Genomic DNA, 17,137 nt, shown 5'->3' on the forward strand with positions numbered 1-17,137 from the left:
AATGTGAATTCGTTAAGTCTTGTCTCAATACTAACCAGCTTGATAGATTGATACGAGGTAATTTACGGAGCGGAGATTGGAGAGGAAGGTAAATAGCCTCGGATGGATGATGGATGATCTGCAGTTTCAACGTCAATTGGTTTAATATTATCAAGTTCAATGTGGAGGGTCTTTTTGAGGAGAGGAAGGAGAGAACTCCATGTTGTAGGAGGTAGGAGGAAACACCGAGGCTGGCGAATCATTTCACAGCCGAGCGAGCCGTAGAAACAACCCGTTCTCATGTAATAAATTTCAACCGAGTACAAATGTTGGGCGCGCGTTTAGCGCTATGACTATGCGCAACAAAGGGACCAGTGACGCTAGTTCCTCGGAGCATTTTCCATTGAAATACCGATAGAACAAGGACAAAATAGGGGATCTATCAAACGGACCACCCGTTTCTGCAGAGATACTTTGGGGCTCCAGACCAGAGGTGCAGTTGAAACCTTGAGTTTATGTGTAAAGCTACGATTCCGAGGTCAGTGGCAGACTGCAAACTGCAGCGGCAGACTGCAGACTTAACACTAAATGTTAATTTAATATCAATAATCATTATTAAATCTGCGGTTCGCAGTCTACCGTAGACGGAATCGTACCTTTAGTGTCTTCTCTGCGGGTTGTTATGAGATTTGCCCACACGAACACAGTGGAAATGCATCAAAAACATAAGGAGACAGTGGGTATAATATATTACAGCTGGCGGGAAGCATAAATAATATGACTTTGTGAAGTCTCGTGTCCATACTAACTAGACAAATTGACGCGAGCCAATTTTCGGAGTGGAGATATGTAAGGAAGGTAGTTAGCTCGGGATCGATGGTTACTCGGCAATATCATCGTCAATAATAACTGACGGATTTGCTTTGACAGGTTTTTGAAGGGTGTTTCTCCTTCTCCACATAATATTATTAGCAGAATCACTAGAATATTGAGGAGATCTTGGCCAGAGATTGCGGGTTTCAAAGCTGAATTAAATGCCAAATGCGAATTAAATGTTTAAATTAGTTTTTTTCACATTTTTATGGATTTTAAAATTTAACAAAATATTTACTTTTAATTATACAGTCTTCTTCTTTCGTATGGTGGGGGTCAGAGGGGAACATCTAGGTCAGTGAGCCAGTTTAGGGCCTCAGGCGTCGCCCTGTGGATCTCATGAATTCCGCCGGGGAGTGAATGCAGCGGGCATTCTTTGACCACAGATACATTATAGAGTGAAGACACGTTCAGGATTATGCTGGTTAGAGAACTACTATTTGCAATCGAAAAGTAGCATTTAATTGCTTTTCTATGTTTAGTAATCTCCTTGTGAGACCCGTTGTTTTTTTCAATACAGAATTACAGTCTGAAATTGTATGAAATGTCGATTTTGATGGTCAAAATATTATTTATTTATTTGTTTTTGTTAAATTAATATTTTTTTTTACAAGGTACGTTTAAAAAATAACATAATAATACAATGTTTCAGATTATGAATAAAACATATTTATCTTTACGCCATTATTTAAATAATCCAAACTGAGTATACTTTTTTTATGTGAATACCGCACAAGAGTCCCAACTGCTCCCAGTGAGACTATGGTATCCACAATTGGGGTATGTTGTGAGGCTGAAGGTAGTGTGGAGGGAAGGAAATGGCTAAGAGGAAGGTGGGGGAGTACCTAGCTATTCAGATCTGGTCAACAAACACGGCTAAAGTGATTTCAAACAACGTTTCAATTCTGAATGGTGGTCTAACACCAGGGCGATACTGAGAGTATCTTCCACTTTGGAACGTGCCGCAAGTATACTACACATTATTTTAAATGAATAAATTGTGAAATAACACAAAATTATTAAATAAAATTTACTTTGCGAATGCCGGGATTTGAACCGGCGACCATCGGCTAGTTACCTAATTGTAATGAACGTATTTCTAAATGTATGAAAGAGACAGCATGGTAATGCCAAATAGTACAAATGGGTAGGTCTTCTTTTGTTTCATGTCTTTTTACTAGTAGCTTTCTTCTAAGTAACGACTATCAGTAGTGCGACAATATACTTGTAAATAGTGTATCTTAGCTTCAGTATTATTGTTACTCATCATTATTATACGAGATCATCCACTGATCTTCACCAGTAGAATAGATAAGGTATTATCATTAAGGTCATCAACAAATAAAACACTGAACATTCCGATAACACACACCACACACGGACAAAGACACTTTCAATACTACGCAACCAAACTTTTAAACAGTATGCCCATTACTTTGAAACAACTAATGACTACAAATACACCTACAAACTTTCTCAAAAAACATATCGTAGCCTGGATAAAAAATCAAAATATTCACTTTATTCAAAAGATTATAATTCCAAACCAAACATAACCAAAATATGATAAGTAAAATTAAATATTATACACGTTCTTTAAGAATTATCCAAAAATACATACACGCACATATAAATGTGTGTTTTCATGTTTCAATATATGTCTGTGAAAAAAAAATTAATAAAATAACTTTCTACTACAACACGTCTACCTGTCACACTTAATCACAAACACGTAAACACCTCAGCACAGGTTTTCCTAGTGAGGTGTTCACGTAACATACAACATCACCCACACACAGTTTTACAAATATCAACCTATGTTCTTTATTTTTTATATTTTTTATCCCCTTTTTCTGTACTTTTTTCTCTGTACTACAATATAAACCACTGTATTCATTTGTAAAATGTGTATTCAAGAATAGACATAAATAAATAAATAAAATTATACAAAGAGGAACCAGTCGGTAGGTAACGAGGAATTTGAACAATTCATCAAATTTCAAGGTTCATTTTCGGGTTCTGTGAAAGTCCTATTCAAGTTCTGTTATTATATCATTATAGGCTAGTTGTTGAGAAAACTGATATTATAACTGAACTTGAAAAAATGTTTTACAGAATTTGAAAATTAACTATGAAATTTGAAGAATTATTCAAATTCTCCGAAACAACCCGTCCTTAGGAATAAGCGCATTACATAAATTTGACCCCGATATTCAAACTTAAACATGAAAAACTACACAAGGCCTTCTTTGGTCATAGAGCAATAGACCCACAAAAATAACCGGATGACGATATCACACGGAGTAAACTTACTGGAGTAAAAATTTATTAAAAATCTGGTCAAATTATTCTTATTCCTGTTAAAAACGGGACTGCAGGCCTATAACGAATTAATTGACAGGTTTTCTAACAAACTATCGGTAAAACACGAATATGCTATTAGAAAGTCGGAAGAGGTTTTCATAAAAATTGTAATATTGTCGCTTTCGTCACTATGTTTATCAAGAAAAGCAAACCTGCTTGAACACGTATTCCGAACATTCGAATTGAACTAATATTTTATTACGAAATGGATTATAATCTTATATTGATTGATACAAAATTACTTAAGCTCTTTATTAACTCTGATTTATTTCATTGTTCCAGTAGTGACGTGTTTAGAGCCCTAGGGACTGCGGCCGAGCGGGGCCCCAGCAGCGAGCAGCGGGCGCTATGCCCTTCCTGTGGAACTGCTTTGGGCTGCGCCGAAAGAGGCCCCCCGTACGGTGCGCCACCCTTGAGCCCCTCCTTGTACCGGTAAGTGAAACATTACTAATTATTTTATTTAGTACCCGAGGAAAGCAATACATAAATATATCTGACATTTTTTAAAATATTTTTTTTGATTGTGCAACTAGGAATATTTTCCCTTTTTAGGACAGTCCGTGGATTTTTGGTCCAGAGCCAATTCCAACCTAAAGCTCTGTTACGGAGTTCGCCTTAAAATATAGCAGCTATTTATTTTACCAGGCACGCCTTAGGATATTTAAGCCTCGGCCACACAAAACGATTTCGTCGCTGCTACGTTGCCGTGGCGAGTGATCGCCACTTGTTATATCTGCTAGTAGACAGTCACACGGAGCTGCTAAATTTGCGAAGGTAGAGTGAAATCTTCTACGTGTCGAAATATACATGTAAAAAACCAAACACATTATAAAACGATGCGACAGCAGCGGCAACTAAATGTTTGCAAAATCACGCGATTAAAATTCAACATTTTACTTTTAATTTTATTTTGGTAAGCAACAGTAGTAATATTTTATAATCTAATTTAGTATATATTATTAAAAAACACGTGTTTCCCTATCCGCCAAATTTTTTTCACAGCCAGCCGCTGCCACCGGTGGTTATGGTGGTAGATAGGAACTGGTGTCACATCGAAAGTAAGAGAGTTTGGTGGGGGTGGCTGAGTGTGGGTTGTTATGGGAAGGATGTGAACGCTTCAGATTATTTCAGAATGGGCCCGCTGACTGCGTCGGTGAGTCTGGAAGGTTCCAGAAAGTTCATGAAGGTTCTCGAATGCTCTAGAAAGTTCTGGAAGGAGAAAGTTCAAGAAGGCTCTATAAGGTTCCAAACTGTGTGGCGGAGTGCGTCGATGATTCTAGATCGAGAATCTTCTGAAGTTCTGGAAGGAGCCACAGTGTACAGTAAAATATGTAATTATTCAACCTATAGGTTTTCGCTGATGTATTAAAATCAAGTCGCGCTTATTTTCAAAGGGTCAAGACGAAGATATCGCAAGAAGAATACTAACTGATATGAAATATTGTTATTTATTAAAAATCTGGTCAAATTATTCGTTTTCTTGTTAAAAACGGGACAGGAGGCCTCTAACGAATGATTCGACAAATTTCATAACAAACCTTCAGTAAAGCACAAATATGTTATGAGGAAGTCCGAACACGTGTTATTCAAAATAATAATATTTTTGCATCTCGGTCATTATTCGGACAAGCCCACCTGCATTGAACACGTGCTCAGATATATTCTGAATGGCTCACAATGACACATTTTTAAAAGTATCTTGTGTGAAATCACTTTTCAAAATCGGAACTGCTTGTGTGAAGAATTCAGATAAGCGACAAAGTAGGTACCTACCTACAAGTAGGTACTATAATATTTCAACAAAAAATGATTGGTCATCTATGATGACTAGATTAAGCGCACTTGACGTGAAACAGCGTAAAACCTGCTCTATACAAATGTTAAGTCAATATAATATAAAATACTAATTTCGATTGTATCTGCAACTCCGGTTCAATGAAATTTTGATTTCGGTTTTGCTTTGAATTTAAGTGTCATTTTCAAAAATGGAAATGTTTGTTTGAACAAATTCAGACAAGCTATAAAGTGCTTACCTATTATTAATATAAAATTTTAACAAAAAAATATTTTTATCATATTATAATATCCCGTGATTTTTTGCGGGTCTGCGCTAGTTGTTATTACTATTATGTCTTAAAGGAAAGGCACTATTATTCTGTGTTGAAAAATGTAGAATACCAAATCCGTCCAGTTATTAAATCTTATGTGGCGATTTGGTTGCGGAAAAAATAGCATCTATTATATTATGTATATGAATAACAATTTGCATGTTTTCATTGTTTGAATTTTTGTGTAGAGACAAATGAAAATATGGGAATTTGGAATATCCGAACAAAAAGAGATGGCGGAGCCAGGAAATGTTCAGGAAAAACACGCTTGTGCTTCGCAACTTATTTATAGAGATTTTTTATTTTATCTATTCATCAATTGTCCTCACGACCCCTGTAAAGACATTTTCATGACCTCTATTTCAGAGCCTCTATTTTACCCAAAAATCTATCGTATTAAAACGAAAAAAATCTATCTTGGTATATTTTTGTACTTTGCGGAATCCGTAGGGGTTCGGAATTCAGATTCCATTTTACATTTGTGAATTCTAGTGTACCTGTTAACGGAGTGCATTTTAAAATGGGAAATACTGTTATTGTATTATAATAAGTATTTGTTAACCTTGATCGTGCCATGTCTTCCACGGGCTTCTTTGACTTTTCAACCATTCACTTCCAAATGATACATAACTACAAAAAAACACAATTGTAAGATTGACAAATTTTGTGCGCTGTGCTGTAATATTTGTACAATTGTCAGTCGTGGAGTGATAGATGTGAAGCTTAAATAAGAACCATTTTTTTAAATATTAATTCCTATTTTAAATAATGCCGCACAAGAGTCCCAACTGCTTTCAGCTGCCCGGAATCAGTTGTACGATGGGTTCCGTGATAACTCAACACAATAAGCTAAGTAAGCCATCACAAAAAACTAACATATAAACCTAACGTAAGTAATCTATTTAACCTAGTTTTTGATTCATAACTTATCATGATTTCACATCACTTTTTAAAGTTTGTTTAGAATAGTCATTGTGTTGAGTTGTCCGGCAACCGGTACTGAAATATCCCCATTTGTGGAATGTTGTGAAGCTGATAGAAGTAGGTAGAAGGGAAAGAGACGAGGAAGTGAAAGGTTGGGAAGAACCCAGCTATTCAGACTTGGTCATTACACATGGTTAAAGCCATTTAAAGCAACGTTTCGATTCTGAACGGTGGTTTTATACCAGGGGTATAACTACTTAGAATATGTAGCACTCTGAATTAGGGGGTGTTTAGAATATCAAATAATGTATTCATATGTAACATCACGTCACGCTGTTTCCCGTTGGAATGTATTCCCAGGCGTGGCAGAATCCTCGCATTCGGTTGTATTACGTAAATATTTATATATTTTTTATTTCATTTTTATGTCATCGCGGTTGGAATTAAAAGCGGTACCTTTATTACCTACCGAAAAAATATATCACACAGCTTTTCGTACCTAACTGGCTTTTTACTCACTAGCTAACAAAGTTTACCCTTTTACTTATCCCATGCTTTAGAAATGTTTTGTTTTAGAAAGGGATTTATTAATTATTTTATTTGATAAACTTTATTTTTACAATAGGTTTACTGACCTTTCATTTAATTATATTTTTCATGTTGACGAATTTTCTATAAAGATTTAAAATGCGCCATTTTGTAATTGCTGCCAAACTTCATGTTTGGTATTGTTTGAGATTTTTTGTTTTTGTATTACATTAGCTACAAACGAGAAGATGAGTAAACACTCTGAGGAAGAGTGGGTGATGAACAATGGGGAAGGAGTAATGAAGGGGTTTACGGGAGGAACAAACCCCGTCTTACTGGTAATCATGTTTAGAATAGGGCTACAAGACAAATTTACTTGGTTATTCAATATATTAGAATTATTACTGGGGGTTTTACTAATTTCAAATGCTTTTTAATTTTTTTATGTGAAACCGCACAAAAGTTCCGACTGCTCCCAATCGTCTGGAACCAGTGAGACTGTAGTATCCACAATTGGGGTGAGACTGAAGTTAGTAGGGAAGGGATGGAGATGGGGAAAGGGAAGGTGGAGAAGTACCTGGCTATTCAGAGTTGATCACTAAACACGGCCAAAGCCATTTCAAGCAGCATTTCAATACTGAATAGTGATCTTACATCAGGGCGATACTGAAAGTATCTTCCACTCGGCAAGATTAAGCTAATATGAAATAACACAAAATTAATCAAATAAAACGTACTTGCTCACAAAGGCAATTGAACCCGCTACCCCCAGCATGCTAGTCGAGAGCCTTACCCCTCGACTACCGAGGCCGTCAAAGTCGAGTTCTGAGATATGGGCTGTGAAACATTACCTTTGAATCTAATGAGCATACACACTTTGAAAGTCAAACAAATTGTAATCTAATATTTTCCCTTTATTATTACGGTGATGAATTTTAACCCCTGTGTCCTAATTAAACATGTGATCGGCTGAAATGAGATGATGAAATGAGACAAACAAGGAAGGGTACTTCCGAAACCGGAAGAGATTTGTTAAAATAAATGGATTAAAACAAATTAATGTGTTTATATTAACATATTTTATTTTAACTTTTCCTGGTTTTGAATCGCTGACCCAGATTCCCGTGAACCCATGACCCAGACCTCTGGGCTCTTTGCCAAAGATCGCACCCCTCTGCCAAGTCGTCACATAATATTAATCCTAAAATAAAAACATTATGAAATGAAAATATTTTTAATGTATGTTTGTTTTTACGCACTTCACAAGGAATATTTAACATAATCACATGTAATTTATTGAGTTGTAGATGTTCCCAATAATGTTTGGCCGTGAAGGTTTTCATTTTCCAGCAATAATATTTATTTTTATGACTCTGAACATTTTTAGAGTTTGCTTTCCTTTCTCGACAGAAATTTATTATCTTACCGGCTATTTTAGAGGAGTCTTTATTGCGCTATATAGGCAATGATTCAGCTCACCTAAGATTGGCATTGCTTGTTTAAATTATGTTAAATAGCGACCAGTCTTACAAGAATGCAGACTAGACTCATCCCCATTTTCGACGTCTTCTTACATTGACTATTTGGAGAATGTTAGACCTACCACGTTGTTCATTTCTTCTTGCTGTCAATAACAGTCTTTATCGACTTTGTTTGATGTCGAAAGAACAGCGTGCCTTTGATCTTCCTTGGTTTTTGCGACCTTTCCTAGGTCTCTTATACGCCTTTCTTCGCCCCTGTTATTTTCGATACGTGCTATGTGCCCAGTTCAGAATCGCTTGGGTTTAGCCATCTTAAACGACTATTGTTTTAGTTTGTTGATGGTTCTATTAGTTTTTTTTATGTTCCCGCGGCGATATATTTAGCATCATTCGTCCCATTGCTTTCTGCTTCAGTGCTGTACGGCACCAGTTTCTTTAGACCCTATTGAGTAAAGGGGTATTTTCACCAAAGTCTATATACGTTTTTAGGCTTTCCATCCCGTTACTTTTACGTTTTATTTTTAAGTTTCCACCAATACCAGATTACTAGAAGTCGGGATTTTTTTCAGTTTAGAAATTCTGTACTAACTACCATAATACGTACTTTCAAAGACCAGAATACTAATGGGGGGTTATAATGTGCATTCTTCAGTAAACATTTTAAATTTATCAATAATTTGTAAGGTTAATTCACAGTCAGCTTACCGGGTGGCGAATTAAATCTACATCTCGAGAATCATCTGTCAGCACTAGAACGGTGATCGTTGTACGGTAGCACTCGTATGTTGAATTGGATTGCGATAGTTGCGATAAAATACGTTTGAGGGATTATTCCGATAAATAACCGGCGAGAGTACACACATTAGTTTTGACAAAACGAACGTTTCGATGTGATTCTACGGCTCACGGCACTCCGTGAATATAGTTGACGTGTGTGAATTCAAACTGTACAGTTCAAATTCTGACCATACTATTGGTCAGCACACGGCCTGTTAAAAGCAAATCGGCGTGAAGGAACAAACATAATTGCTTAAAATTTTACAAACTATTAATAGGTAAAAACACCAAAAATGACTTATATATGGTCACGGAATGTAACTACCGGGTTCTATAAAAGAAAAGCAAAACATGATTTTTTTCAATGTTGGTCAAAATTTACATAAAAAATCGTATATTTTCCAAAAAATATGTAATGTAAGTAATTAATCTTATACAGCTAACAATAATTACGAAATCATTCTTTGTTTTATTGAATGCAGAAATGGGACATGGTAAAAACACACAACCTTTTTATCCAAATAATAAAATAAAAAGTACATATCGGTTCGATAGTTGTATTTAACTGACTAAAGAAAGTAAATTTACATTTAAAGATATATAATTTTTCAATATTCCATTAACACCTAACTAAAAAACCAATCAAAATCGTGAGACATGACAATAACGCAATGTACAAACTTTGGCGAAAATGTCCCTAGTATTTGAGAATTTATTCCGAAAACCACGATTATCGTTATCCTGTATTTTTAAGGAATATTATAGGAGTATAACGTCTAGGTAAATGGGCACTAAAATATTTTTAGACCGAAGTGAGCTACAAATAGAGTAATTAAGATTTACAAAACATAGAAGAAAATTAGTTATCATGGTTATTTTGATCTCACGTCTCTTATTCCTGACCCGAATCTTTGACACTAATGTCCGGAATAGAATAGTATGACATCGGTCAAACTATTATACTTTCGGAGATTTCAACTTTCGTCAACATTTTTTCTGCCCCGTATCTTCCTTTCTTGCATTCATACATTTATTCCCCATTAAACCTACGCCAAAAACGTCAAAGCATTTCAGAAGGTAAACGACATATGATAATTTTAAAAACTGCCAGTGTTGAAGGTTGAACCATCTCTTACCTTTTATTTAAATTTTTACGTGTTTTACTATTATCACACGAGTAGCAGTGCGCGGGGAATCGATTCGGTAGTTTCCGGTCGTTCGGCGTTAGAGCGTTGAAAGTCAAATTAGACTAATTGGCGGTTAAAAGTGGAACAAATTTGTCCGTTTCGTTCTCGTCTAAATATAGTTAGTTTGGATTTCTGACAAATCCGTTCCAATTTTTGAAAATGGCAATTAAAATAGTATTCTGTTAAAAATATTATACTAAATATGCCTTATCGCATACTAGATTTTCCAAACAAAAAAATCCAGTTTTGAAGATGAAGCAATTCAAAGAAAATGTCCTCGAGTTCATTGTACCCAATTGTACCGGAGTTAGAGACGGATTTTTTATTACATACTTTACATGAATAGCAGTTTACAGTATACAATTTTGTGTAATATTATTTTTTCCTAAGGTAAACTTATGCGTGTAGTTGGGAAAGGAGTAGGTACTATTGAATTGGACTAAATACCCAGAATTCAAAAGCTTCCAATGTAATATATATATATTTTTTTCTAATGTATTTTATGTTGCTTTTCTCCATACCAGGGGGGGGTATAACTCCAATGGAAAACTGAAACCAAAATATTGTGACGTCATATGTTTGCCTAACTATATCCACCTATGAAAATCTATGGAATAAACTTTCAAAGTTTTTATTGGTGTAGAGTATAATAAATAGGTTTCGAATGAGAATTTTACTTTCTATATATTGGCATATCTATGGTTTTTAGGTCCAATTTGTTTCATACAAAAAGCCCGAAGTTATCAATCTATAGAAGTTGATTAATTCTCCATATTTACTCTACAAGATGAGTAACGATAAACAACCGAAGCATTTAAACATTCGCAGAAGAAATTAAAGATTAACCGTACCTACATACATACGACTAAAGTTTGTTTTATTACTCTGTGGAGTGTATGTAAAAAAAAGAGAGAAAGAAATAAATTTATGTTGTTCTTTGGCAGTAAAAGATTGATTTAGATATTTTGGCTAAGGTCCCATTTATACTAAGCTTAATTCCCATATATTTTATCAGGGTCTCAAATGGCTTAGAGGTCCTGTTTCCCAGATTTTATCAAAGGGTCCTTCTTATATTTTGTAATTGAATGGCTACAAGAAATCTTATTCCTTTTCCACTGCCTGTTAACTCAATCCGCATTCACTGAACACAATAAAACGATCATTGTAATGGCTACAATTCTAACAAATGGAATATAAAGCACTTCTGAAATGCTAATTAGGGGAGATAATGAATATTGATGGGATGTCTGAAGTATTTACGTAATTTATTGGAGATTAAAGAAGGAATTAAATACTTTGTATAATTTACTTTGTGAATTGAAATTGCGTTGTACTCTATTGTAATTATCTTTTGTACGAAAAATTATTACGCAAAATTAAGGTGAAAAATGTGTCCATTTGAAAAATTGAGGTTACGATGTGTTCAATTTGAGCAGCATTGTTTCTGTGTCTTCATCGTTTATCGATAAAATATGCTTAGTGAAGATTTTTCAGCAAACTAAAAAATATCGGAAATTTTTTTTTTTTTAATTTTTCATGTTTTTCGGCTTCATTAATATAAATTAGGTCGTATTTTCCAAACATAGCACTCTGACACAACCACAAGTCAAGTACTCGACCCGGTTTCACTAGCGTTTTGTTCTCAGTTATAAAAATAAGTTGTACCCTTTAACACTGAACTTTTTTTCGCTCGTGACATTGTTACAAAAATAATTGACCTTGAGATAGCACTCACTTCTAAAGTCTCTTGTCATATTTAGCGACTACACAAAGAAACATGAGTATTGCTAGTATATTTAAAATCTCTTCAAATTATTGGTAATCCGATTAAATACGGGATTGCAGGCCCTTAACGAATGCATTAATAGGTTTCCTGAAATATTTTGGTAAAATGCGAAAATATTATCACGCTGTGTTCATAAAAGCCTAATATTTTCGCATTTCGTCATTATATGTAATAAAAGCAAATGCAGGTGCATGAACACGTGTTACGATACATTAGGAATTTACTAAAAATTTATCAGGAAACAGCTTGAAATCCCGTTTTTAATCGGATTACTTATTAATTTAGTCGATTACATTACCTACTTACGTTATTCTTGGATAATTTTTAAAATTTTATTTATAAAAGAAAGACTAACATTCCCGGGTTTCGAAAAACTTGACAATTTTTAAAAACCTCCTAGTGTCGTGATGGAGGACTAAGCCAGCCGATGAATTGAACGTACAAAATCAGTTCCCAAAATATGAATTTACTAGCGCAGACCCGTGAAAAATAACGGGAGAGTCTGAATTCTTGACACAGCAGTTCCAATTTTGAAAATATATTTCTATAAAAATATTATATTATACTTAGGTAGGTAATTTATCGCGCGTTTTAATTATTGACTTAATCAGTTCCAATTATTTTTCAGCAGAAACCAGACACATTAAAATGAAACCGCCATTTTGAGCTGAAAATAGTTGTGTAGACCTTAAAAATCGCAATAGAAAAGTTTACATTGATATTCCTGGAGCTCAATTTCCGAGTTTAAAATGGACAAATCAAACAGATTATAGTGATTTATATTTCGGGTATTACGCCGTATTCGTCTTTAGGCTAAACTTTAGCCTAAAGACGAAGGTTTAGTAATAAAATAAAAAAATAGGTAGTCGCTAAAGGTTAATATGTTTTTTCCGTGAAAATCTCTAATCATATCAGACAAACGGATGAACAAACTCTGAAAATTAAATGAAAGATTTTCAATAAGTTATATCAAAAGAATTCACTATTTGGTGCATGATACTTTCCAGAATGGAAAAGAATTCCAGTGCTGATTTCCTTTTATTAAATTTCTCTGTTTCCCATCGTAAACAAACATTACCCAGGCGACGATCCAGCGTCCAGTTTCATGAAGTTTTATCTTCTTCTAATAATTTTCCCTCCCGATAAAGCGCCACCCCCGGATGAAAATAAAATAAGCAGCCTTTAACCCATTCGTACCGTGCACATATTTTAAAATACATTTTTTTCTCAATAAAATCAAAGTTATCAGGTTTAGAAATACGCATACATTATTAAAATAACCCGGACTTATCCCTAAAAACATATTCTGTGCATGTGTGACTTAAACCCCCAAAAGACATGCAGCGGAATTAAACAAGTTTACCTAAGGAACATGAAAATAATTTAAAAGAATATTTCAAATATGAAATATAGAAAAACTAAATAGAAATATTAAAAGTATAGAACATTAAAGAAAATAAGGAATGTAGAATTTTAAAGACTATAAGAAGAATAAAATTTTGAAAAAAAACCAAAATAAGTACCACTAGGTAAGCAAATAAGAAAATATAAATTGATGATATATGTGCGAGTTACAGTGTTTACATAAAGTAAATTAAAATAATTAAAAATAATATATCAAGTGCGAAATATAGAAGAATTTAAAAGAACGTAACAATAAGAGAAAATGATAATTTGATGATATTTTATAGGTGCGAATTGCAGTGACATTATTGTTCAGCAATTTTCGTATCCACTTTTGTTTGAATACCGGCTATCAAACAATTTTTAGTAATTAATAATTAATAAAAGCATCAAATATTTTTCACCACTGCCAGTTTTAATAGAGGTCTGAAAGGGTTATGTTGCTCCATGGGGAGAATTATTTGTTCCCAAGTGACCCGCTGTATTTTTGCAAGAAACTTGGAGGAGCTTATTTTCTACGTTGGCCTCTTTGCTCGGGAAGCTGTTTCAAATGTTAGAAAGATCTTTTGTGCGTTCTCCCACGAAGATTTAAACTTTAGAAAAATTTAGTACCTACTTGGAAATAAATTTATGAGACGTGTTTTTGCTACCGTTTTCCAACCCAAACTTTCGGAATTTCTACTAAAACGGCATTTATCGTGACTCTTTATAACTTATATAATACGTATGAGTTTATGGCACTGGCTGATATTTTTAGTAGGTAGGAGCACTGAGAGAATTAAAAAAATATTTTTATTTGTGTTAAATTGGAAAAAAAATATTTTTCTATCAGTGAATGAAGTGCAGGTGAAACCAACACCTCCATGCCGTTTGTGTAATTAATACGGCGCTGATGGTAATGCGCAAGAATGCAACCCGGTCCATGCGTTTCGCTGTCGACAGCCACAAGTAATCTCATCTCCGATTAGGGTTCTTGAAGAGCCATTTAGTTTCACCTTTCTCATTTTATTTCCAATGATGCATTAGGTAGGTAATACATCTTTCATTTCGACAATTATTTTGGATTTTATAATTTGTTAATCCGATTTTCATTATAAATTTGAATGGTTATTTTTCGTTTTTTAATGCTGCTTTACCTAACGTCATAATGATAACAATTGGATATGAAATATTATATCAGTTCCTATTTTCATCGAAAGGTATATTAATACTCCGATTACTCGCCATTTTTCGCCGGTCTCTGAAAAAATATAATGTCTTATTATGATTTTTCAGAGGTTCATTATCTTTCTCAGTTGGTCATTAATGGAACATAATATTGATAAAGTTTCAGGAAATCTTTTTTGAGCACTTGAGTAGCTATTCACCAATTATTAAAATTCGTACAGAGTATGCTTTTTGGCGTCCCACAGGGATCGGTGCTTTCTCTTACTTTGTTTTTTTTGCACATCAATGAACTTTTGTTACACGGATGTACAGTTCATGACAGCTTTATAGTTGACAGTCCTCAAAGGGCACACAAACTCCAACAGCTCGGAGGGTTTTGAGAATGGACGGTTACCTCGAGAGAGTTTCCCTTGTGGTAAGAAATATCTCGCAGAATTTAATGTTTCAAAGACATATCTTCTTCAGTTTCAATCATGTTTGATCGAAATGAGAGGCTAGTCTTCTTCAAGCTCATATTTTCTCCGCTTTAACATAGTGACATGTGACATAGTTCGACCTAAGCCATTGATGTATTATACTTTAGTCAATGACCTAAGCACTTGATAAACCCGATTGTGCCACGTCTCCCTCAGCGAAATAATAATAAAACATATCACACAAAACTCGACTAAATGTGGCTGAACCACAGATTGATTGGAGAAGCAGTCGATTTAAAATTTAAAATTTAATTTAAAATGAGTGTGAATTAATTTTTAAAATACATATTTGAATTAATTAATTTTTAATATATATAATGGACAAAAGAGAAATCTCTGGTCATTTTTGGATGGATTTTGCTCTGCAGGTGAATGGTAACGGATTACCGACACCTTTTGCATTGATCAGTTGGATTCATCCGGTTTGTATCATTTGTCAAAAGAGGTCTATTTAAGACAAAAATGATTGAAATATTTTTTGTCACAATAATGTGCAGTACTTATTATTACAATGTGCTGATTCACCATATTTAATAATTCTACTCTCTTGAGAGCTGTTGACATCTCATAATCTCATAGAGCGAATTCAAATAAATATTTTGTGCTGATCTGCCGTCTGCCACCGAATCTGAATCAAGGAGAAGAACTCAATTGCAAGTGCTATTTTCTGGTGAGTCTTTCTGTTTATATGTATTTTGGTGGCTGGTTTATAAGTTGTCTTCTCCTGCAGAGTGAATTCATTGATCAATCCATTTTTTTCATAGGGATTTAAAATATTCCCTGATGGTCTGTGCTATTTACACGCCAGATTATCAACATTGATAATACCTTCGAAGGGGCTGTAAGATGAAAAATAGAACAAACTAGCCAAATTTTAGTGTTTCAATGACGTTTTATTAGTTGTGCAGCGCCAGTGAAGTAATTTTTCACATAAAAGCGCTATACAAATCAGGCCAGTATTATTATTATTTATACTAGCTTAACCCCGCCACGTTGCTGTGGCTCAGTTGGTTGTGCAGATATAGAAAAAATATGGCGTGTTGCTTTTATGTCCAACAGATGGCGCAGTTTAAAAAAAACATGTTTGTCCAACAGATGACGCTGTTTTTCAAACAAGCATGTTTTTACCTGTCACAGGTGACATCTATGTAATACAAGTATATGAAACACACACGTGTTCGAATTAAACGTTATGTAAAAATTTCTAAGCAATCGGAGAAAAACTTTCGTAGATTTAAGATTTTGACCAAACAAACATTTACATTTGTATTTATATGGATAGATAGATATATTACATAAAAAAACTACAATAAACCGATTATTATAAGCAATAATTAGTCGTCCGAAATATCAATACAAATCGAAAATATCTCCCGAGTAAAATTAAATGCCGCCGACGGGAATATAACCCGCACCTTCTGATGTCCGGTCAGATGCTCTGGACCACTGAGCCACTTCGGCTCATTTCCAATCCGCCAAATAATTCAATATGTACTAGTACTTCAATCAACAATTACTGCTTATTATATTTTTTCACCTTTAAACAACCAACTTTATTTTTGTAGGAAAGGGTTTGTTAGTGCTAAATTTCCCAACTAGATGGCGTCAAGACATATTATATCTACATTTGTTGGTGAAATATTTTGACTTGCCTAATATTATTATTTTTTTAATAATATTAGGATAATAAACTAATGTTTATAAGACAAGGTTTTATGCATAGCACCAATGAGAACACATTATTATAAGCAATAATTAGTCGTCTGTAATAGCAATACAAATTGAAAATATCTGCCGAGTAAATTAAATGCCTCCAACTGGAATTTGTTATCCTTTGTGCTATGCATAAAACCTTGTATTATAAACATTAGTTAATCATTAAAAAAATAATACAATAAACCGATTGGAAAACTGGAAAAAATTGATGAGGACACTACTATCTTTTTACCAAATTCCATCTCTTACGTCTCTAATAACATTACGTTTGATATTTTTTATGATTGTTCCGGAAAATGTTCCGTAATAAATTTAGATCTTTTTTCGATAGCTAGAAAGTACCTATTCAATTTTAGAGAGATACCCT

At 34.2% G+C, this 17,137-nt stretch overlaps 1 protein-coding gene across 3 annotated transcripts in view; it reads left to right on the plus strand.

The window, feature by feature from the left end:
• The window catches only part of by (focal adhesion protein tensin), a 554,755-nt gene that overhangs the window by 22,128 nt on the left and 515,490 nt on the right, over positions 1 to 17,137 (plus strand). For all 3 annotated transcript variants that reach the window (XM_089651274.1, XM_089651276.1, XM_089651275.1), the window contains exon 2: positions 3,499 to 3,648. In XM_089651274.1, coding sequence (XP_089507400.1) covers positions 3,565 to 3,648 — 84 coding nt within the window. In that variant the 5' untranslated portion in view covers positions 3,499 to 3,564. The remainder of the gene's footprint in view (positions 1 to 3,498; positions 3,649 to 17,137) is intronic.

This window comes from Hesperophylax consimilis, chromosome 4 (assembly GCF_061612785.1).
Source record: "Hesperophylax consimilis isolate HC1 chromosome 4, BYU_Hcon_1.0, whole genome shotgun sequence".
NCBI classification, from domain to species: Eukaryota; Metazoa; Arthropoda; class Insecta; order Trichoptera; family Limnephilidae; genus Hesperophylax; species Hesperophylax consimilis.